At 35.3% G+C, this 23,337-nt stretch overlaps 1 protein-coding gene across 7 annotated transcripts in view; it reads right to left on the bottom strand.

Moving 5' to 3' along the window:
• Positions 1-23,337, bottom strand: part of CNTNAP4 (contactin associated protein-like 4) — a 212,448-nt gene that overhangs the window by 123,595 nt on the left and 65,516 nt on the right. For all 7 annotated transcript variants that reach the window (XM_014942078.1, XM_014942081.1, XM_014942083.1 and 4 more), the window contains exon 3: positions 16,486-16,679. In XM_014942078.1, the coding sequence (XP_014797564.1) occupies positions 16,486-16,679 (194 nt within the window). The remainder of the gene's footprint in view (positions 1-16,485; positions 16,680-23,337) is intronic.

The following is a 23,337-nucleotide window of genomic DNA, read 5'->3' as shown; positions in this document are numbered from 1 at the left end:
GGGGGGCGGGAAAGAAAAAAGGAAAAATAAAGCCCCAACTGCAACCGTCTTATGAATAATAGTTGATCATGTAACGCTGAAGCTTCAGATCATCACCTATCAAGTTTTACTATCTTGTCATTGATAATAAATGATTTTTTTTACTAGCCAGAAGGATCATTTACCCAACACAGAATGTTCTTCTTTTATTCCATCTTTGAAAATAAATTTCTTTCCTATTTCACTTGCTCTGTATATGTGCTGCATTTAATGTATTCAGCTTTCTTAAACTAAATAATCTAAGTATCCTAAATATATATATTTTGTATTCCTTGGTGTTGACCACTTCTTTCTTTCAGCTTCATGTTACAGCAGGAAGCAAAGTTTTAGTCTTCTTAATATTTTTCCAGTTTTCTTACCCTTTTTTCTGGAAAAATCCTTAACACTAAGGATTTCCCGGATGACTTTTGAGGTTTACATTCCACCTTTTTCTAATGAAAAAGGTAAAAACAACTGGTATTTGGTTGGTCTTTTAATTGTGTTACATCAATGGTCTTTTAATTGTCTTACATCAATAACCACTGAAGGCTAATCTTCACTGTTCCACACATGTACTAATGGAGTAGAGCTCTTTGCAGAAAAATAATGGAGAGACCACTCCAATGACAAATATCTTTAGTTTCCTTCTTACCACAGGTGACAGTATGTTCGAAGTATTTAATTTACTCTGATGTTCATAAAGTCTAACATCCTTTTCAATGATGAATTATTATCTGTAGAATATATTTTTAATGTTCCCACCTGAGGCAGTGAGAAGTGATTTACTCGTAGTCATTAATGAGTCAATGCAAAATGTATTGCTTCTCAGATCTTTTTTCCAGACATCTGTGATCATTTATCAATACCATGGTTCTTCTCATAAAAAACCAAAACAACACAAACCAGAAGTTTTTCTGTTTTTTTCTTTCTAGATTTTTTGTTTATTTGCTTTTCTGACGTTGTTTTCAACCAAACTGTAAAGCTTTTGTCATGCAAAATTTTTGATGGGTTTGCAAATAAAATTTCAAGAAAACAGGAGGACTGAAATAAAAGTAACGGATTTTTCACATGCATATAATTGTTCATAATTGTTGTGTTTAGGAAAAGGGAAATAACCACCAGCCTAGGGCTTTGTTAGGAATTTTCCCCTTAGCTTCCCTCAAGTTTTTCTTTAGTCTTAGTCTTCCCTGCCCACAGTTAACACAAACCAGTTTAAGTTTCCATCTATTATTATTTAAGTTGTTATCCCATACCTTCTCTCTTTGGTGCTTTGTTCTGTTCACAGGAGTATATGTCATTTGTCAATATTGACATGTTTCTGTAACTGAATGGAAAGTTCAGCAATAATAAAAACACTAAGTTTTTAACATAGTGAACACAGATCTACATTTCAATGAATAATCTGGTATGGACAAAGTTTATAATCTCAAATAGAACAATATGCATAAATCAATTTGATTTTCTTAAGAGGTCAGCAGCAGGGTGATAAGAAAAAAACCAACACCACAAACAATAGCACTGCAGTGGAGTGATTAACTTTGACAACTGTATTCAACACCACTAATCTCTTCCTATCATGCTTTGTATACTTCAGCTATTTAAAAAAAACTCAAACTTTTAAGTCCAAAGAATTATAAATCAGTTTTACTTTTACATTTACATTATTTTACTTGATTCATCTTGTCATGTGATTCAGTTACATGAGTATGTTTTGGAAATCAATTAATAATAAATTATAAAAGAGGGTTTATATGATGTTTTCTGATGACATTGGTATGCCCCTGTAAAGGTCTTCCTACTGCCAAAGTATTATTAACATTTCCGTATTTATGCCTTTAATAGAAAACTCTCTGGAAAAGACTTCATGGTTAATATGCCATTTGTTTTAAAAAAAGTATTTATAGAATTTGTAGAATGTACACTACTGCAAACATAAATACTAGCTTTATGCTATTTAACAAAAAGGGATCCATAGCATCATTATCTCTCTTTAACTTTTACTTCAATAATATGAGTACACATAAATTCACTTTTGTTTACACTGAGATTTTAGAAAGGAAATTTATAGATTTTTTTTGCTCATCATATTTTAGTTTAAAATAGCATCTTTCACTTAAAATATTACATATAGCCAAAATCACTGAAAGCTATTAATGTCCAAACCGAAGACATCAGACAAACTGTATACTGTGAACTATACTGGAAGACAGTGAGGGAACAGAATCAGTACTGACAACTGAAAAAGTATTATCATTTTCTTTTCTATCTACAGAGGGAAATTCCAGGACTTCAGTTATGGTCTTATCTGAAAAATCAGACAGAGCAAGAAGACAAAGAATTAGTTATTCTGTATCATCCACAAAAGTGGAGCCTATCCTCACCAGGAAAAATAATGCTTTTTGCTTTCTCTTAGTTTTATTTCTTAGCTTGCCTCCTTCTATCCCCGACATGATCTAATAAAATATCCTCCTTAAAACAGAATTAAGCCCTTCCTCCTAAATTTCATTTTTACTATTCCACAAAGAACATATGTTCCCTTAACTAAGAACTTAGTCCAAAAATCTAAAAACAACTGATTCAGATGCAGGATATTATGCAGTTAAGTTACTATCACTTTTCCTAAAATTTTCCTGTCAGTAACTCTAATAAATAATAATAAATGCTGGGATAGGAGCAAAAAGTCTGCACTGACATCTGGTTAAAAAAGATGATTCTTTCAAATGCCATGGAGTCCCATCAGGAATTCTCTGATGACTTCCACAGCCTAAAATATCAGAAAGGCGAATGTGATAATAAGACAGACAAATATGTAGCATTCATGATCTGTGCACTAAACAAAATAAAACTTTACCCAACCAAATAAAATTAAAAGGTAGCTGTTTTTTATGAAAAATTTTGGGAATTACTGAAATCTACACAAAAATCCATACGCTCAATTACCCCCCTCCTTTTTTTTTGCATAGCTGAAGTATGTCAAAGATATTAAATGGAGTTTCAGTGTGCCCATGGGATTTAAATAAAATAATTGTGACCTTTAGACAAGGAAATCCACTCAAAAAGTTGTAGATAAATTAACAGATACAGAAAAGAAATAATGAGATAAGGGAGATACATAGTGTTAAAATAAGTTAAAATAAGTTAAATGCTATAAATTAGAATGCTTCACAGAACTTTTCTGATACTTTGACTCAGTTCTTGAGATCAAAAAAACATGGAATTCCAGCTGATTTCTGTATAGCTAACTATATAGAGAAACGGGGAAAAGGGCACCTTGAGGCAAATTAAGGAAGTTCTTCTCAGTGATATTTTAATTAGGGCCGGTGACCTTCAAATAATTAGGCAACTTAAGAAGTGGGAAAGAAGAATGTGTTCACTGAATTTTCAAAGTATAGAACTGATCTCATTGAACTCTTTACTAGATATGAGTAATGCTGCTATTATTGCTGAATCACTTATTTAAAATACACTGAAATGTTATTTTCACAGTTTAAATCCAGCAAGTTTTATACAAGGGATGAAATATGCAATAAAGTTCATTTTAAACCTACTTACCTATGACCTTTAAAACAAGTGGTAGCAAATGTCACTGCCTAGCAATAGAAAATGTAGATTTACATGGGTTAAACATGAGCCTACCAGAGAACAACTAATTCTTTATTCAACATGGAAATGTATGCTGCTAAGAATTCAGTACATGTCCAGCAGAGAAATACCATTCGTTTCCATTTATCAAAGGTCCTAAAATAGAACAAGAAACTATGCAATGTTGATATATGGATTATTAATCTTGTTTATTCTTACATGATTCATTTTTTCCAAAAATGAATCAAAAATATATTAAGCACAAGTTTGTAAGGTTTTAGCAAATTCTATGGTACTACCAAGGCATAATTTCCCCAAACTATGAGGATATGATGATCACATGGAATCTTAGTCAACTATGAAATATGCACAATGGAGATTTTATCAAGATGCTGGTCAGGTTAATATCAGTTGAAGGTGTGATTGATAAAATAAGACATTCATACTTAGAAGTATATAATAATTTTATTTCAAAATCAGCAGAAATTTCATACATACCCTCATAATGTTCTTCTTGTATAATTAACTACTATACACTCTGTCTTAGACATAGAAATTCACCCTACCTTTAATCTATATTTGCCCATTAAGAAATGTACTTTACAAACAGATTTTATTTTTATCCCCAAAAAGTCTCTGTATTCTAACACTGTTTAGAAGTTCATGCTTAGCCATTATCTAAAACCTTAGCTACATAAGGAAATGACAAGGTAGAGGTTATCCAGGTTTCCAGTGAATGCTTAGACATGGGTTTGCAGTGCAGTGTGCTATTGCAAACTCAACAGTTCATGAAGGGTGGTAATACAACATACAGCAGGGTGATAATTGCCTATTCCATGCTAGATTACACAGCACAAGAAATAACAGGGACTTCTGCTGTGTCTGTGGAACAGAATGGCTACAGAAGCAAATGGCAGATTTTACTTCTTCAATAGCCTGGCACATGAACTGGGACAAAAAACAAACATAAAATTACAGCAGCAAAGGAAAAAGGAAAAAAAAACATCCAAACCCAAAAACCAAAGAACAAAACCCTGAAACTTTAAGGCACTACTGAAGCACAGCAATTCCTATTGAAACTGAAAAGTGTCATCCAATCATGTAAGAGAAGATTATTGATCATAGTATCTCTTTTATAGATATGCAGATCCAGAGAAAGAGCAGAAACAGATGAAGATTGGATTGAAACTGCTGAAATGCTACAGATAAAAATCAGATTCCTTCAAGTTAAAATAGGAATTTGGGAATCTAAGTGTACTTTGGAGCTTCCAGGCTCAAGCAAGTCAACAACACTTAGATGTCCAACTTCCTATTTCTACTTTTAAGAATCTATAATTTTAATGTTTAAAAATTTTTCTAAAGGAATTTTAAGTATCTAAAAGGGAATACCAAGACTAAGACTGTATACGCTTAAAATAAAGTTGAGGTTTTCTCTGAAGTTCAATGACCAAAGATTTTGGTAAAAAATCAAGTCTTTCTCTTCAGATAACTTTAAACCTCAGGGATTATACGAGGCATAAAACAAATCCATGTATAATACAGATATGCTTCCAAATAAGGTATGAAGTCCATTTCTGAAAGTATTTTTGCTACATCTAAGAGATTGGCTGGGGTAAACAAGAGAGAAGCTGAAAGTGGAGTCTGCTACTACTCATTACCTCAATAGTCCTTGAGCAAACTAAGCATATCTGTTCTGGTCTAGCCCCAGCAGGTAACTAGGACCACGCCACCGCTCATACAGTTCTCTCCCTTCCTGCAAAAGGTAGGGAGAAGAGTAAGAAAAGGAGAGAAAGGGGAAAGAAAAAAAACACCATCTGGGTTGAGATATAAAGACAGTTTCATAGAACAATAACAGAAAAGGAAAATAACAATACTAATACTTAATAAGGACAATAATGAAACAAATGACTCTCACTACCTTGTGAACTGGGACCTTCCTCAGCAGCTATTGTAAGTACTCACCCCATGGCTAACCTCATTTATATACTGAGCATGGCATCTATGGTATGGAATATTCCACAGGCCATTCCATCATTCTGCCTAGGCTCATTCTCAGCTTCTATAGGAAGCTGAGCAAAGTGCCTGAAAAAATATAAACATCGCCTGGCAATAACTAAATTCCATTGCTGAATGAGGTGGGTGCCCTGGTAACAGAGGATGCAGAGAAAGCGGAGCTACTGAATGCCTTATTTACATCTTTACTCCTAAGGCCAGCCCTTGGGAACCCCAGACCCTGGAGAAGGAGAGAGAGCTGGGAGTAAGGAAAACTATCCCTCGATCACAGAGGATCAGGTTAGAGATCATTTAAGCAAACTTGACACCCACAGGTCCATGGGCCCTGATTGGATGCACCCGCAAGTGCTGAGGGCACTGCCAAATGTTATTGCAAAGCCACTTTTCAATACCTTTGAAAAGTCATGGAGAACAGGAGAGGTGCCTCAGGACTGAAGGAAAGCTAATGTCACTACAGTCTTCAAAAAGCGCAAGAAGGAGGATCAAGGAAACTACAGGCTTGTCAGCCTCACCTCCATCCCTGGAAAGCTTATGGAACAGCTCATCCTGGATGTCATCTCCAAGAATTTAAGAGAAAAAACGGCCATCAGAAGTGGTTAGCATGGATTTGCCATGAGGGAATCACACAATCCATCTGGTAGCCTTCTTCAATAGAATGACTGGCTGGGCGGATGAGGGCAGAGCAGTGGGCGTTGTCTACCTTGATTTCAGCAAGGCTGTTGACACTGTCTCCCATAACATCCTCATAGGTAAGCTTAGGAAGTGTGGGTTAGAAGAATAGACACTGAGGTGGATTGAAAACTGGCTGAGTGGCAGAGATCAATAGCTTGTGATCAGCAGTGCAGAGTCCAGTTGGAGGCCTGTTAACTAGCTGTGTTGCCCACGGGTCAGTGCTGGGTACAGACTTATTCAAATATTCATCAGCATCCTGGATGAGGAGACAGAGTGCTCCCAGGCAAGTTTGCTGATGATAAAAAGCTGGGAGGAGTGGCTGACACACCAGAAGACTGTGCTGTCATTCAACAACACCTAGACAGCCTAGAAAATTGTGCAGTGAGGAACCTGATGAGATTCAACGAAGGCAAGTGTAGGGTCCTGCACCTGACGAGAAATAATGCCATACATGGGTACAGGTTAGAGGCTGACATGCTGAAAGGCAGCTCTGTAGAGAGAGACCTGGGTGTCCTGTCAGACAACAAGTTGACCATGAGCCAGAACTGTGCCCTTACGGCTAAGAAGACCAATGGTCTCCTGGGGTGCATTAAAAAGAGCATGGCTAGCAGGTAAAGGGAGGTCATCCTCCCACTCTATTCTGCCCTGGTGAGGCTGCATCTGGAGTACTGTGTCCAGTTCTGGGCTCCCCAGTTCAAGAAGGACAAGAAACTGCTGGAGAGAGCCCAGTGAAAGGCTACGAAGATGATCAAGGGACTGGAGCACCTCTCTTACGAAGAAAGGCTGAGATACCTGGGTCTGGTTAGCCTGGAGAACAGAAGACTGAGAGGGGATCTTTTAAATGCTCAAAAATATCTAAAGGGCAGATGTGAAGAGGGTGGGGTCAGGCTCTTCTCAGTTGTGCCTGGTGACAGAACAAGGGGCAATGGACACAAGCTGGAATACAGGAAATTATGTCTGAACATGAGGGAAAAACTGTATTATTGACATGCCTGTCATACCAAATCAGAAACACAGCAAGCACTAGAAACAAAATTAACTCTCTCCGAGCCGAAACCAGACAACAGCCCATTCTGTTTATGAAGATGGACTGTTGGCTTCAAAGACAGATTGATTTCCTCAAGTCACCTGCAATGTTTACAGCCTGTCTATCGCAGAAAATAGGGACAATATTTTCCTATCCATAGCACAATTTTTCCCATCCATTGTAAGTCATTTTTAGACAAAAGTATGCATTCAAGCACAAAATTCTAATATAAGTATGAGAATGATATGATCAGTATCATATCACTCTAGAACAGACAACACCTGAATGGCAAAAAACTAAAACCCTTTTTTATAGTTGTTACACTTCCTACGGTATTTTCCACAAAGTGGATACTACAATAGTCTTGACTTTAAGACAAAAAATAAGTAGAAACAATGTGTAATAACTCAGCATCTGTCACAGTGAATTGTTTTTATGGAAAAATGATGTGCCACTGTCACCATATTCAGCTTACAGATAACCAGATCTCTAATGAAAATAGTTACTTTAATGAAAAACTACTATTGATATTTATAACAATAGCACTGCCTTTTGCAGGATCTGTTCATATTACAAGTGCAAAGTGATGCTCAGGTTTTTATAGCACAAATGCACTAATTGAACATGCAGAGAAAGGCAGAAGCAACAAACTGGTTACTTGCTTTCTCTTATACTACCCAACACAGTACGTTGTAGTTGCTTTTCTATTGTTCCTCTTAAGATGACCATGATGCATGAGGTAAGTGTCAGAAAAACAGTTCTGATCAAGACCAGTGCCAGAATCCAGCTCTAGTGCTAAGTTAATAGCATGGGCAGCAGTCTTTGAAATAACACCGTGTCATCCTAACATATTACAAGCTGGTTACCAAAGCTCCTGTTCATCTACGCAATTTAATGACCACAGTACTAACACATACATTAAAACTAACCTGTGAATGTCTAATTCTAGCAGAACATTTACTTCTATGTGTTGCTGGACCTGCGTATTTTCAAGGCATCATGGTGTCCTTAGTTAAATATGGTTAGTCCTTAGTTAAATATTTCCTTAACTGAGTGCATGTAACTTGCCCTCCTCCCCCATATGGATTGCCATAATATATGCAGTGATAACATATATTTAACCTGTGATGATATTAATACTTTCCTAAATGCTTACCTACACAATTTATCTAGATTTTGTTTGGAAAACTGCGTTATTTGCTGACGTTTCAATATTTTTTCTTCCTTTTAGCTTACAGTAAATATTCTGGGACAGGTTAATCTAAACACATGTTTTCATCTCTTAATGCACTGCAAGTTCCTTTATACAGAGCATTAATCATTGCAAATATTAAATTATCCTTATTAGATTGTCATTTAAGTGTTTAAAAATAGCAGTGTGGTCAGAATACATTTTGAACAAGAGTGAATACAGAAATCTAAAAGCTTAAAAGTTAAATTCAGAAATGTTAATGTTTTAGATAAATGTCATAACGTCCTCATTATAAAAGAAAGCTTATGCATATAAGAAGTTTCAGAAAAGCTTCTGCCCAATAGCCCATGCATTTATTATTTCTTCCAAGCTTCTCTGTACCTCTGATTTTCTTCATACTGCATTTTTCATTTTTCTCTTCAAGGTCCTTTTACCCCAGTTCAGAGTGTTTTCTTCTTTTGGTTTTTTTTGGATGCATTAAATGCATCCTCAGCATCTTTCTCCATTCTGTTATTTCTGGTTTTGAGTTCCAATTACACACTTTTAAGTTTCTTCCCCAGGCAAATAGTGGGCAAAACATTGAGTAATTTTACCAGATACCAATCTACTCATATTTCCCAGAATTATAGAGACATACAATGTTTATATTTATGCAAATTGTCTCGAATAGAATCTGTATCAGACAGTGTGGGTGAAGAGGATTGTGGAAGAAGCAAAGACTACAAGAAGGAATAGAGGAAGCAGGAACACTGGCAGGTGACTGCCCCTGAGCAAGTCCTAACGACCAATAAACAGCGCCTAACCACCCTACTGACTGGGGAAGTGTGGGTGAAGAGGATTGTGGAAGAAGCAAAGACTACAAGAAGGAATAGAGGAAGCAGGAACACTGGCAGGTGACTGCCCCTGAGCAAGTCCTAACGACCAATAAACAGCGCCTAACCACCCTACTGACTGGGGAGAATTCCACCCGTCTGGCAGTTGGGGGTTGCAAGGGCATGCTCGTTGGGAAAGAAGATACTTAGTACTATATAAGCTGTGTGTATTTGTTGTAATAAACAATTCTGGTTGCACCTCCAACCAGGGTCTGTGACTTCATACGCTACAAGACAGTTTTCTATGGTGGAATAAATCTCTGTGTTTCTGGATGTGGGGGTATGCATGTACATACACCAAAACATTGTTTCAGTTGCAAGGAAGAAGAAGAGGTCAAGTTTTGAGCAATTTTGTAACATTTTAGCAGGTAAGAAAAGAGCTTTGAAAATGTTATTCAATATAGTACTTCTGACCATGACAAAAGAAAAGCAGCTGCTGTGGAACCAAGGAGGAAGGGCAAGGAATCAGATGTTACCAGAAATATCCAACAGTACCAAGATGCTTGCATTTAATTTCCCCTAGAACACTGATCACTCATACTATTTTTAAAATTAAATTTCTTTAACTATTTTCATATCTTACTTGTTTTTCCTACCCAGAGTTTTCTAGTTCATAGGGTACTGAAAATATATTCAACACAGTGTCATGAAATTAATACAGAATTCTTCTGGAAAAACAAATTCAAATTCATTATCCTGAACTTTTACTCGGGAAGTGAAAGTTCAGAAAAATAAGGATGTTAACACTTACAATTACTTAGTTGGGGAATTTAAACATCATTGTCATCTGTGTACATACTGAAAATAGCCCAGTATGTTCTTGAATCAAAGTTGAATAAAAATCACAAACTATTTTTAAAAGCACTATTTTACAGATAATTTGAAAAGAGCAAATTCATTTATGTAAATAACACTCTAACAGACAATTCTCTGGCAGAAAATGCAAACATTAATTGAATAAATTATTAATTACGAATTATTCACCTGTCCGTATTCTTTTCCTCAAATCAAGTGATATAACAGACTAAGCAAACCTTTCAGATGTCTGAATTCATTAGATGCTACAGTATCCAGCCCTTTTGCACTGAACCTCATCTTTCTTATCTCAGATGGGATTTTACATTCTTGTTTAGACCCATGTTGGATGGTTTCAATGGAAGATAATAATATGCACTTCTAGTGCAAATCTCTTACTCAGAAACATGCTACCCACAAAACACATACCAAAAAAAAAGTCAATACCCAAACTCTTATTTTACAGTAAGCTGTGAAATAAGTCGTATCTGGGACGCAGAATATAAAATTAACTCCTTGCTATAACTATATTTAGTGACAGAAAAACATTATCACAATAGCTAGATAACACCACACGGATACGCACCATTATATATGCCATCTAAAGGGCTCTGAAATAAATGATTTGTGGGGTTTTTAATATATATATATGAAACTATTTATTTATGTCTGGTTCACTGTAATTTTGATAATGGTGAAATAAGGAAAAAAACAAAGCCACAAAAAACTACAAAAGCTTATGTAATATCATTCTGCATGCTCTATACAAGTAAGTACATTTAATATTTACCTTAATAACACAGAAACTTTTAAAGGTAAAAGTCTTTAAATTATCGTCTTAAACTAGCATGACCAGCTGATTTGTTTAAGAGTCTTTATACTTTGAAGTACCATCTCTCACGTTCAGATGCTGATAATCTTTAATAGAATTCAATATCACCAGAAAATTTACTTCTGGCCTGCACAGAATTTGATAATCACTATTTTTCACTACTCTCTTCCTGATTCCCGTCCTTCTAGTCAGTTGCTCTTGATTTTGTATATTAGATTTTTACATCTAATGTTTGGGATTATAGTGATGCCATGTCTGCCGCTATTGTTATTTTAACAAACCTTCCTTAAAGAGAATATTTCACAGACAAAACATTTTGATGCCGATACATTTTACAATTTTGGGATATACATTCAGTTTCTTTACTATTTTATTATTTTATTTAATTTAAAACACACTCTCCACGTAGGATGCAGAGGATTTTTAATCTATATGACGAAGTGAAACACAGTTTGATTGTCTTTGAAGCTATTATACTTTACAAGGAAAATTTAAAAAATTAAAACTGCAAATGTTTTTTAATATTTTTAAATAATAATGGTGCACTCTGGGGTTTTTATGCATAAATTATGCAGTCTGACAAACTCTGATTTTCTCTTTGAGGATCTTGCAGAAAGACAGAGGTCAGTAACAGCTGTTATATGTTCTTGATTAAATGGTTGAGTCAAGTAGTTAAAACTGTTCTTCTTGTGAGTCTTTTGGCTGCAAGTACAAGATGTGTGAATGATGAAGAAGTTACAACAAATATAGGCACATCAGAACCATCACTATCTGCCCTACTTTAATTTATAGATTAAGAGGTCTTTTATTTTCTGGAGCAATAGGAAAAGTAACATGACAATCTACTAACTGGTCACAACATTTGAAATCTATACCTAAGGAAAATGTAGTGGTGGAGTACCCTTTTAAATTATCTATGCCTTGGCCCCACAAGGAATCAACAGAACATATTTTTCATTCAAAGAAGTCATTAACAGAAGTCCAGCAAACTAACATATAGGTACAGCCTTTTGCTTTTACAGCGAAGCAGATTATGATGTAGAAAAGTGACTCTGATTTTTCTCCAAGAAGCAGGATCATAGGTTCCAGCAAAGCCATGAATCCCTGGGACTGAGGAAGAGCCAACTGCTTCAAGGTAACAATGAAGCAACTCCACACTCTTGAATTGTATAATGTGACTGTTAGAATATTTGTATTTGGTATTCCTTAACTTGGAACTTTCCATAAAGGTCAGTCACTTTACAGCATGGGAAGTTTCCAATACACTCTAACACCTAAAATTCTTTAAAAAGGAAGCTGGGAATATAAGTAGCAATACATGTACAACAAATCATTTGACATTCATACTATTTTATTATATAGCATCAAAATAATCACTGTTAGAGTGAAACTACTTCTATGCAAACTCACAAGATTGAGAAAATTATGACAAAACGGACTTCCACGTGTAACTTTTAACTTCAGCTATGGTAAATAAAAGAGAAAATAGAACTCAGAACTTAAATATACATACAAACATACACAGACATAAAAATACTTCTACATTGCAAGGATGTGCCTTTTAAAACAGATGTTACAAGAATGGTAGGAATTTCCCCAAATTTCAGTTAACGTCATATAAAAATCATATTAGTTTTAATTCCTCTGCTTTGGATATAAATTTTAGAAGAAAAACAGAAAACAAATAAAACTCCAAATTGTACCATAGCTGTGGAGTGGACAAATCATTATTCTACCAGGAAAAAAAAAAAAAAAATTAAAAACAAAGCAAACCCACAAAACTGAAGGCTGATTTTTTGGGTATTTTCCTAGCTGTATCAGAAGAACTGGTCAACTTTTAATTGAAAAGAAATTGTATTTCTTTACTTCTTCAAAGATCCTGCTACTGAATGGCATTTTCATGTGTTTCCCCAGGAGCTGCGTCACTCATGCTTTCACTGAAACTATCAGCAATGGGGAACTTGCCATTCAAACTGTAAATTGTTCTCCTTCTTCCCCCTCTTAGCTCCTCCCTTTGAAAATGATGGATAATACAATCTCTGTTACCTTATTACTCTCCTTTTAAAAGAAATATTTATTAGTAATGTTAAGGAGAGAGTACCCAGCACAAAAACATGTGTGATACAAAACTATGAAATTAATTAAAACCAGAAACTACACTAGTTAAAGGATTAATATAAGTAGCTTCAAACAGATAAACTACCAATTGCAATATTATTCTCTTTATAGATAAAATACAGGTGATGATATTGAGAACACAAATTGTTAGGAAGAAGTAATAGCAGTACCACTATTAAATGTAATATTTAAAGATGTATAAGTTTTCTTAGTGTTTCTTGAAACAAAGCTGAAGTTTACCATACATATTTTATGATGTTTTACTGTACTTATCCTGAAGTTTGAAAGAAAACAAGTGCAAAGAATTGTCCTCTCTAGCATAAAGTCTAATAGCTTAGTATACAAACAGATCAGCAACTCCTTTTAGAGGGAAAAAAAGGAGCTATGCAAAAGTTTGGACTTGGGAGATTGGGTTTTAGTGTATCTGAAATTACACCCCACAGAGTGGAAAAAATAGAAATAGATTGTAGTACATACACACAAAGACACACAACTTTCTGTGTTCAAATAGATTTACATTTACAGTAACATTAAAGAAAATCTAAAAATTATTTGAATTAATCTCCTTCCAAGATTAAACTGATCGTCCTCAAAGGGAAAAATTTCTGTCCAAAAATATGTATTTTACCATCATTAACAACTATTTCACTTGAGCAATTTTGACCAGAACGCTACCAACTTAAAAAAGTTGTTAATGTTGATCCTAGGAGTTGCTCCCTGAAAAATCTTAGCATATGTATCAAGAACCATGCAGAAAATACTTAGAGATAACTTTAAAAAAGACCGTAATAGTCATGTCAGCAAGGAAAGAAATAAAAATAAGTATACAAATAGGTATTTTTGCCAAACTGATAAAAAGATGACTAAAAGATTATACCTAACTATACATCAAAATTCTTCATCTACAATGAAATTAGTGTTAGTTACTGTAATAGAATTAGTCTTTCACAAGCATCTTTAGTAACTAAAGGATTTTAAACAGTAAATAGACTGTACAGGAAAGAGAAACTCCTTACTGGTATAAGGTAGTAAGGTAAACATTTAGTTCATCAGTAAACCATCAATGAGAAAACAGAGATCAAGATTTATTGCATGGGTAAGGACTATGGTCACCATGATTCCTTTTAATCAGTTCCTAATATGCAGAAAAGTGAAGACAAATCATACTTAGCTGCCAGAAGAGGGGACAGAGGTCCCTTTCACTTAACTGTAGAGTATTTTTGGGCATCTCAATACAAGAGAGATATTGAGGTGCTGGAGTGAGTGCAGAGGAGGGCAACGAAGCTGGTGAGGGGGCTGGAAAACAAATCGTATGAGGAGCGGCTGAGGGAGTTGGGACTGTTTAGTATGAGGAAGAGGAGGCTGAGGGGAGACCTCATCACTCTCTACAACTTCGTGAAAGGACACTGTAGAGAGGTTGGTGCTGGTCTCTTCTCGCAGGTAATTCGTGACACAACGAGAGGGAATGGCTTCAAGCTCCAACAGGGTAGGTTTAGACTGAACATTATCATGGAATTTTTCACCGAACGAGCGATAGGGCATTGGAACAGGCTGCCCAGGGAGGTGGTGGAGTCACCATCCCTGGCTGTGGTTAAGGGCCGGTGAGATGCAGTGCTAAGGAACATGGTGTAGGGGATGACTTTGTAGAGTAGGGTAGATGGATGGACTCGATGATCCCAAGGGTCTCTTCCAACCTAGACGATTCTATGATTCTATGATTTACATCCAAATTCAGCACCAACAGGCAATGAAACACTTATAGAAAGGGGAGGAGTAAGATAGCTGTACATGAATAATTTCAACCTATAAAAGACATCTAAAGTCAAGAGGAACCAGCCTACTCTTTTATAACTAGATCATTTGCAGATGCCTAAATAGTCCTATTTGTATCTCTGTTATAAAAATTTTGCAGTAAGTGAAAAAACTGTGATCAGCTCCACTTCAGAAGCTTAAATTAAGATAAGCCATAAGGTGACAAATACAATTCAAAACTATCTTCTGAAAAGGAAAATAAAAAGTAGGGAGCTGTTAAATTATACAAAAGATTTAGAAAGTTTACAAAAGATACAAAAGTTTAGAAAGAGTGGCTACAAAATACAAATCTTACATAGAGTGAAGAATTCTGAAATATTTATAGCAACACAGGGTCCTCAAAAAGGGGCATCTTCTGTATCCTCTGGTAAGCAATCTTGCAATAAGGCAATGACTTAGTTAAAAAGAGGATAGAAATAACACAGTAAGTATCATAAAATGTGGGCTGTTCTTGCCTGAAATTAACTTATTAACTTGGGCACTTCATTTAAGAAGACTTAACATAAACAGGTAACAGTCAGAGAAAATCTGTAAAATAAACACAGAGTTAAGAGTTTCATTCCGAGACTACATCTATCAGATGTCAGAAAAGACCTCTCAGAAGTACTAAATAAATACACATAAAAAAGATCAATAGGATCAATCCCTGAATTTGATGGTTTACATCCTTCTAAAACTTATTAAAATTAAAAAAGCTTTTTGTACAGTCAGAAGGATAGAACTAACTTGGCAGGATAAAATGATAGACCACAAATACCAGCATTTTTTTAGTCCCAGCTCTAATCATTGAGGATAAAAGAAAGATGCCACTCTGGCCTAGAACAGTATCATTTAATTTTCCATGTGGATTTTGGACACTATTCGTGGGGTATTGCATATCCTTTGCTCCTAAGAAAATTCCTATGAATAGAAGGTCAAGAGCATAGCAAGGCTGCTGCTTCTTCTTCTTCTTCTTCTTCTTCTTCTTCTTCTTATTATTATTATTATTATTATTATTATTAGTGGTGGTGGTGGTGGTGGTATTGTAGTATTGTAGTATTGTTGTTTCTATTGTTGTTATTATTACTGTTATTGTTATTATTATCTACAAATAATGGAGATAAATGGGTTGGAACATCAGAAACTAAACTCTTGCATTAGATGACCAAAAATTAAATATTGCTTAATTTTTATTTGGTTGTAAATAAACTGGGATTTGTTTGGTTATGATTCTGATTTCTTTATGGTGCTTCTTTTTATTTTTATAATCCCATTCAATGTTCCAGAAAAAACAAATCAAGTATTATTTTTTTAACACAATGGGATAAATACTTTGGGAAGACAACTTTACCATACATAGCAAGACAAAAGAGATTAGCAGTACATTTTTAGATGTTTGTTTGCTTTTACAGCCTTTCTTATCTTGCCAAAAGCTAAACTATTTAGTATATTTAATTACCTAAAAACTTTCAGTCTTGTTCTTTATATTCCACTGCTTTGCTTATATTTGCATATAGCACATGCATTTTAAGTCTTCTTCAGAAACTTAATTCGCGATATTGAAAGAACATACCCAAATGCTTTCTTCTTGACGATATTGCTTCCAGTTTTGTCCACTATCACTAAACATCAGAAGGTAGCTTGTTACCCAGTCGGAGCTCCCGTAACCACCTTGAGTAGCAACAGCAGTAACCTCAGTTCTTTCACCAAGATCAATCTGGAGCCATTGATATTTATTGGACACAAGTGGAGACCAGCCACCAGCACCTTTAAAAAAATAAAAAGATTGAAATGCATTCCTAAAAGAACAAGTTAATACAAAACTTGTATATGCAAAAATGAATTAATTCATTTAAGCAATGTGATCTAGTAAAAGATGTCCTTAGCCAATGCAGGGGTTTGAAAATAGATGACCCTTAAAGCTCCTTTCCAACCCAAACCATTCTATGATTGTATGATTCTAATTTAAGATATAGTTGTACAAAAAACATCTTGATAATATTTAGCAACTATTTTAAAAATTGATACAGATTACTTGATATATGTAACCAATTATAACTATTAAAAGTTGTTTATTTATTCACTCCCCTTTTTCTCTCTCCTGTTTTCATAATTAATTTTACAGAGTAATTAGACAAAGCTCTTCAAGTCAAAACCTCAGAGTTCTGTTTATTTGTTTTATGCACCTCGTTTCATTTCATACGGACTGTAAGTTCTCCTAAGGTCCCATCTAACCCAAATGACTCATGACTCTGCATGATTCTGTTCTGTGAGGCCTGAATATACAGATTTGTATATGAAGCAATAAAGTATAGTTAGATGATAAATTTAACACATGCTTCTTAAAACAACCCACTTATTTGTAGGCAAAACAAGTAAAAGAGTATGATGTATATACATGCAGTTTCAGTCAGGAAACAGACCATTTCACAAAGATAAAATTTCAACCAAAATACATAGCTATATATAAAACTCCTACAGTATTTAATCAGGAAAACATGTTGATATGAAGAAAGATATCATATCAGTTCAATTCTCCCTTGTAATCTTTCATTTGCCTTTATATACTCAGATCAGGCTACTGCTTCATCTGTAAAGTTAGATGGAATAGCAAGATGGCAGATTGCAAACAATCTCGTATGAAAAAATATTGTTTTACGAAAATATTTTTCAAAATTTCCAAGTATACAGACACAGCATGTGGTATTTTTAATTAGAGAATGGGGTACAACAAATGATAAAAGATCCATTTTGTAAGCAGAGATTTGGATTTAACTCAGAAATAACTCACACAACGCAAGAGGCACCCTGAAAAGTTCTTAAAGCGTATGAACACAGGACAACAACAGATGCGTTTAACTCCCACAACAATTGATAAACACTGTATTACGTGGAAATAGACAACTACAATCCTGTCTTAGGCTTGTATAGGCTTCAAGATGTGTAACATCTAATAAATGAATTATCACATAAATTTTAAGTCAGAAAAAAAATAATAATTGTTATTTAGGGATTTAAAACTGTTCATTTGAAAATAAAACGGTGGGAAATCATATAGGTGTTCATAAGCCACAAAACATGAAGTTTATTCTACAGAACAAGGTAAGTGGAAAGAGCTAAAAGAAATACATAAAGCACCATGTATGTAATAATTCCTTTGTCCACATATTTATTAAGTAATTAAAACGTAACAGATTTAAATCTATGGGTGGGGTTAAAGATCATGTGGCTTTTTTAATTTTTATTTTTATTTATTTTTTTATTTATTTTTATTTTTTAGCTCTTTATCTAAATTAAGATTTAGAACTTCATGTAAATAATTTGAAATATTTGCCTTAATCTCCACTGAGTTTCTCCTTTTATTCATCACATCCAGGATATACCCATAGCATTTTCACCACATTAATTTTCTGTGGTTTCTTTATGAACCTGTTTGTCATGGAAACTGTAGCTAAGTGATTTAATTTTCACTTGATCATAATTAGTGATATAATTATATAGCAAAATAATTTTAAAACAGTAAGAGTTAGTCTTAGCAGTGACTTAAAGGCAACCTCTTTATCTCACTTATGCCCTTTCCCAGTAAATTTAGAATATTTTTTCAAAAAAGATGATAAGAAAACAATTCTGAAAGAATATCCACATCACATAACTCATAAAACACAATGTTTTCCACATGCAAGTTGATGAAATGGGCAAAAAATAACAGCTTCTGAAGAGAATCCTTCAAAATTTGAACTGTCTCTAATAAATGTGAGTTCTTACTCGGAATATATTCTTCCCTTTGTGAACACTTATCTGAACATCTAACAGAAGAAATCCGGATGCATCTCTGGAAATGAAGACAGAGAGCAAGAGGCAAACAGCAATTGCTTAAGATAAGTATTCAGTAAAAAATAGTATAATGTAAAAGTGGCATTCTGCACTTACAGGAGGCAAGTATATTACATAGGCTTTGTCATGTTAGTTTGTTTTTATTGAGAGTGTGTGTGAGGGGGTAGCACCTAGTAATTTCAATTGAATTTCCTACTTGGCATATTCTACTTCCCAAATGCACAGGTTAAGTTAAATGATATAAAAACTGATTTAGGCTGAAAGTCTGTTCTTAGCTATTATTGTCTGAATTAACCAAGTGAGTATTATTAAATTAAGAACAGAAAATAACACAGAATACCAATGAAAACACATCCACGTCCTAATATAGCCAGGGAAAAGGTTATTCATATTCAATTGTTTTCTTAATGAAAAGGATATGACTAGGTGAAAAAGTGTTTGTTTCTTTAAAATAAAAGGTTTGACTTTTGTTCCATGTTTATTTTCAATTTCCTTTGCTGGAACGGTCCATTAGTCTTCATACTCAGTAATAACATAAATCCATAAAGATATTTAAAGATAGTTATAAAACAGATTGTCAAATGAACTAAAAAAAAAAATAATAAAAAAAATCAAGACTGCAGATGCATGACATTTTACATTTAGGGCAAATGACAGTTTTTTTAATTCTTTGCTTTCTCCTACCCTCAAAAGCAGAGAGATAACCAACCATAACAAACAACTCTGTATAAAATATTAAAAGTACTTCTCTAGTCCTCAGTGAAACTGTGTGAGTCTCCTTTCCAGACTGGTTGTTGGTCTCCCATCCAGCAGCTCTTGGTTTCTCTATGTCTTCTTTATGATCTTGTTTTCACTGATTTTTCTAAACCAGCATCATTGTCCTGAGGGCACTAAAAAGATTTAATTGTCCTGCCCAGACTCCCATGGGCTCAGGACCTTGTTTGAGCTCAACCAGCCCATCCTGCTCCCTGACATACTACCTTCTGTGTCCTCACTTAGTTTCTGAAGTGAAAGAGAGGTCCATTACACAACTCTTCACCAAATGTTTTTTATGATATTACACCTTGTTTCACTAACATATTTCTAATAATGTATTTGTTACCATAAGACCAAGACTGCAAACCAGAATCTACTGCAAGTTCTCTCTCTGGGAAGTTGCCACTAAGATTTCTCAAGCAGCACTGTCAGTGGCCCATTCAGACTCTCCCCTGAAAGTAGGCACACATATAACAAACTTATTTCCAAGTAAAATGCAAGTTCTAAATATTATTAATACAAGATACAGATGACACTAAATTTGAGATAATCTCTATACTAGAAAAAGTCTCTCATCCTCCTTTCACTCCTTTCAGGTAAATTCAATTTTTCATTAAAGTATCTTCTTTCCTATAGACAAGGTTTTCCTCAAAATTCCCATATAGCAACCTTCTTTTGCACTACGCTCATCTGCACACAGCCGCCCCTGCCATGTTGGATCTACTCCCACCTGTGCTGGTAGCACTTAGTTCCAACAGAAGTTAAGGAGAATACAGCACACAACCCAACAGGGATTCTCCCTGCAAGGACAATAACAGGGCAGTATTTGAAGTGGGGTTGCTGGGTGTCTTGGTTTGAGAGGGCATCACGATACTCCTTCTAACCCACCAGCCATGACAGCCATGGCCATGCCATCTTGCGATGTGGAAATCAACAAATGAAAAAACAATTCATTCTTCCTGCTGCTCTCCACTAATGATGTAGATTCCACACTAAAATGAGATGCCAAGTAGCCTCTTGGGACTGAAGCTAGGCTGTAATGAGGTTGGGTTGAAGTGCCAAATGGCATACTCTTTCAGAGCCAGAAAACCAGGCAGAAAATCAGTGAGATTATGAAAACTATACAAAATGGCAAATCAGTGTGAATACAGAAAAACTCCAGTAAATTTGTTTGGCTCATCCTCATTCTTAAATGCCAACACATGGCTCATCATTTCCTAAGCAAGCCATACCACTTCCTAGTACTAATAATTGAAATACTTCCATGAAATACCTGTTTCCCGTTAAAACAACTACATGATATTTTGTCTTCAAAAATCTTTATTGTCCATCAAAAAAGCAAATATCTTTTTGTGTTGTGTTGTTTATTTTTCAGGTCTGCCACAAGTTCTACAAATACTGATCAAATCTGTCACTTTATGAAAAAAGCTGCTTCTCCCTCAGTTCAGGCAGAGTCCTGAATATTTACCAGGAAAGTCATCCTTTGACACCTTCCCAATGTAACTAAACCAGAATTAAATCACTGATAAATCTCGCATGCTCACAGCTACTTTCTCTGAAGGCTCCACTAATATTTCAAATGCTCTACCTTAAAACAGATGAGGTGAAACAAAATTTTCCTTAAAATTACTTCTTCAGGAAGAGTAAGTGATATTATCTCTTTCAGTGCACCTCAACTGCTCTGTTGCAGCCTCCACAGCCTTTTCCATACTGTTTCACCTTTTAGTATCTGTGCAGGCAGTGCAGCAACATTAAGCAATGTCAACATCCAGCCCAGGGAGTTAAACAACAGGCTTCGTATCCACAAGCTGGGCAGTCCACATCAATAGAATATACTGTGTCTGTGGCACACACCACATGAAACCAGGCAACTTAACTTTCACTACGAGATCCTCAGGTCATGCACTAACACTTCATAGCATCATCCTGCAGTACCATGGTATTCAAAGACTACTCAGAATACTCTGTCACTGTGGTAAGTTCAGTGACAATTTTGAAATTTTCATTTGAAAGGGGGAGGTTGTATTGTAGTCAACAGGAGTAGTCGGGCAAACTGCACTGAGAACATAATTTGTAAAGCCCATCTGCAAAAAACATTTTCATTTGGTGACTGCAGAGCTTTGTTCAGAATGAAGTGACAAAGCAAGTTAGAAAGACAACAGAAATTAACAAAAAATGCCTGAAAACCCAAGTATGGTATGGCAGCACTGATGCCAGCTGAGAGAAGTACTTCTGCCTTTAGTACCACATTTTTCAGAAGTTTTTGCAAGGCAAACCACCAGGTAACCTACTCCCCCTCATCATACAACACTATGTCCCATGGAAAGAAGAGAAAGAGGTACAGATACACTGCTTTCTAATAGTAGTTGATTTGGGGGATTACAATAAAGATGCAGTCCCAGAAGCCCTCTGTCAGCCCTCTACTGACCAACTCTTCAGATAATCCATATAGAATAGCCATGTAGCAGAAGCAGCAAAAATGTCCCCAGCAGCCTGTATGAAGCCACAGCCTGGCCTGGATCACCATTCAGCAGCTGCAAAATGTTTCCTGCAGCACTATACCACTCTGGTTCACACAATCCTTTCAACTGTCAAAGACTCTTACTGAGTTCTCCTGTCTGACTGCCCAGCAGCCAGCTGTCCTCCCAGCATCTGACTGCTACCTGCATCATCAGAGATAAAACATTTGCCCAGTCCAGCAGGAAACACTATTAGAACACCTCAGCTCCTCACCCAGCACTTTATAGTCTTTTTCACAATGTGTCCTATCCTGGCAGCAAGATTAATTTTAGTGGTTCACAGAAGCTTATTTATTGTATCATATGACTGGGCATGGTGATGCGGAGAAGAATATCAAAAGGATATTGTTGAAAACCAAAAAGGCTTGTCAGGTGCTATGTGGTGTGGATGTTTCTAGGGAGATCTGGGGAAGTCCTCAAGTGTCTCTATGGGGATGCAGATATTGTGTATGTTAATCAAGACTGTGCCAAAATGTATGAACACACAGGGCTAAAGCAAGATTTATAAGAACATAATTTTGCCATCCCTACACTTTCTGAATGATTGACTTTCAATCCTCACCTTAATTTTCTAATGTTTCTTTTTGCTGGTGTCATTTATGTAAAACATGCTTTTTTTTTCAATTAGCTCTCTGTATTTTCTAACAGCCATTGATGAAATATGTTTCCTTGTGACTAACCATAAAAATAATTTTCACAAGTAACACAACCTATGTCTACAGTACTTTTTTTTTTAACTTCATCTCAGAAGATGTTTAACCCCCTCTTTTTTCCACTGTTTTCCGCCAATATTAAGATCAGTTGCATGCACTATACCAAAAATCTACATTCAGCCTGCAAAAACATGCAAGCTTCATGCTTGATTTCTGTTTAAAAACCCAAACATTACACAGTTCCTTTGTATGAAGAACATGATGACTTGAAGTTGAACATAGTGCTATAAAATAGACTCTTTTGATTCTTTTGATGTTAGTTCTTCCTGTTTTAATTAATGTTTGATAAAAAATTTTGTACACATACTGTGTAATTCTCTTTAAAGTACATGAATTTACTAAACATATCTAGCAGCTACATACTCTTTCAGAAGTTTTTTCTTCTTTTAACTCATGAATCTTTTCGTTAATGTGGTTTTTCAACTGCATTTTAGTAGCAACTGCCAGCTTGTCTTGATGGCTGACAAGTTAGTGGGGTGTCTATGGTTACTGGGAGGTTGGTTTCACCCGGCTTAGCAGTGATCAAATCAAAGTTTAAAGTTTGCACATACTAATTGATAAATAGCCAAAGATGCCAAACAGTGTAAATCAAAACTTGGTCAG

This window comes from Calidris pugnax, unplaced genomic scaffold (genome assembly GCF_001431845.1).
Source record: "Calidris pugnax isolate Ruff unplaced genomic scaffold, ASM143184v1 scaffold115, whole genome shotgun sequence".
In the NCBI taxonomy this organism is placed as follows: domain Eukaryota; kingdom Metazoa; phylum Chordata; class Aves; order Charadriiformes; family Scolopacidae; genus Calidris; species Calidris pugnax.
The sequence above is the reverse complement of the archived record's forward strand: the minus strand, read 5'-3'. Positions and strand labels throughout refer to the sequence as shown.